This window comes from Gekko japonicus, unplaced genomic scaffold (genome assembly GCF_001447785.1).
Source record: "Gekko japonicus isolate JY-2015 unplaced genomic scaffold, Gekko_japonicus_V1.1 scaffold5949, whole genome shotgun sequence".
NCBI lineage: Eukaryota > Metazoa > Chordata > Lepidosauria > Squamata > Gekkonidae > Gekko > Gekko japonicus.
Window position 1 is genome coordinate 37465 of NW_015159900.1, and position 1890 is coordinate 39354.

The 1890-nt window shown below is 46.7% G+C and overlaps 1 protein-coding gene across 1 annotated transcript in view; it reads left to right on the forward strand.

Annotated features, from left to right (window-relative positions):
- LOC107107994 (sterol O-acyltransferase 1-like) overlaps positions 1 to 1303 on the forward strand; it is a gene marked incomplete at its 5' end in the record, with an annotated part of 8377 nt that extends 7074 nt beyond the window's left edge. Inside the window, one exon of the mRNA XM_015408383.1 lies at positions 1003 to 1303. Within this exon, the coding sequence (XP_015263869.1) occupies positions 1003 to 1303 (301 nt within the window). The remainder of the gene's footprint in view (positions 1 to 1002) is intronic.
- Between the last annotated feature and the right edge of the window lie 587 nt (positions 1304 to 1890).

The following is a 1890-nucleotide window of genomic DNA, read 5'->3' on the forward strand; positions in this document are numbered from 1 at the left end:
CGCGGGGGGGAGGCATGGCTAATTGCCCCGGCGCAGTTTGATCCGTGATTACGCGATCAGACGCGCCGGCGGCACACCATGGGTCCTTCCCTCGGCACCGGCGGCTAAACGAGGGACCGGAGGGGAATGCCGCACGCCGGCGCGATCACCCCACGGGCAGGCCGTGGCAAACGTTTACTAGTACCTTGGAGGTACTAGTTTTTAAATGCGCATAGTCGGCGGTAAACCACGGGTGCGCTCCAGTTCCCAGATGTTGGGGTGTGATCGCGCCGGGATAATCCGCCCACCTTCCGTGCCTCTCCCGCGGCAACTTTGCCGTGTGACCGGGGCCTTACATTCACTTTCTTACAACTTTTATTAGGTGTTTGGTACAGACACTAAATTATCTTAAAATACCACATAGCCGGTAAACAACACAAAGGTGGGAAAAGGGACTGTGTGAAAAGTATATTGACTGTACTTGGATACACAGACCCAAAAACAAAGCAAAACAACTTGCAGATTAAAATGTTTACCACCTCCTAAGAGGGTGTGCGTACGTGTTGCTTTGACATAACCACCAGGGGCTCAGACGTCTCGGTAACCCGGCCAGTTTCCACTTCTGCAAAGCTTATACCCAGAATTAAACTTTTATTGTTCTTAAAGGTGCCACTGGACTCAAACTTTGTTCTAGCACAAACCACAAAATGTGGTAGAAAATCCAAATTCTCCAGTCGTGTGTACTTGGATCAGGGAACTGGAGCCACATTCCTCAGTCTCTGATACATACCTCTGCATAATGTGTGTGTGTCTTAAGATTTATTTTTTAAGCGTGGATCTGTGAAACAACTATATCAGCACAGGTTTCACCATTACTGATTCAGCCTTGGAATTTTTTTTTAAAAAGTCAAGTTTCCTTTTCTGCAACAGACTCACATGTTTATCCTTAGCCTAGAAATGCCTGTTTTAAGCGAGTGAATGAGTATCGTTTAACACATTTTTCTCCTCAAAAATTTCTTTCAGGTTGGTGCTTGACTTTGACCTCTTGGTTTACAGTTTTGGCAAGTTCTCTGTTGTTGCTCCTACCTGGCTGTGCATGTTCTTGTCCTCTCTGGCAGTACCCTATGGCCTCTTCTGCCAGTGGGCCCAAGGCTACCATAATTCCTCTCATAAGACAGTCCGCTCCTTCTTTTTTGGAACACTCCACATGCTCTTCCAGATGCTTGGACTTGGACTCGGACCGACTTGGGTTGCTATGGCCTACGATCTTCCACCAGCCTCTGGGTTCATAGTCATACTTGAGCAGGTACGCTTTGGTATCTGAAAAATTAGCATTATTTAGCTCAGGGGGTTAGGAAATAAGCCAGTATTTTTTGATGATCTGATACTTACCAGTTTTTGATGATCTGATACTTACCAGTTTGGTGGTAGTGGTTAAGCGTGCGGACTCTAATCTGGGTGAACCGGGCTTGATTACCCACTCTTCCACTTGCAGCTACTGATGTGACCTTGGGTCAGTCACAAGCTTTGGCACAGCTGTCCTTGAAAAAAAGCAGTTTGTGTCAGAGTTCTCTCAGCCCCACCCACCTCACAGGGTGTCTGTTGTGGGGAGGGGAAGGGAAAGGAGTTTGTAAGCCGCTCTGAGACTCCCAAGTGAAGGGCGGGGTATAAATCCAATCTCTTTTCTTCTTCTCTTCTCCCTCCCTTATTTCCCCCCTTTCTTTCTTGCTGTCTTTCCCCCTTCGTTTTGTATTTTCCTCCATCCACTTGTTTGTTGAGTATAACTAGGGTTGTTGTGTTGTTGTTTTTTTTAAGCAATACAGTAGAAAGTCACTTAAGTCTGGAGGGAAAACATTGGCTGGGATAAAGTACGTACTCTGGGTATGTCTACCTGAAACAGAGGGATTGGAT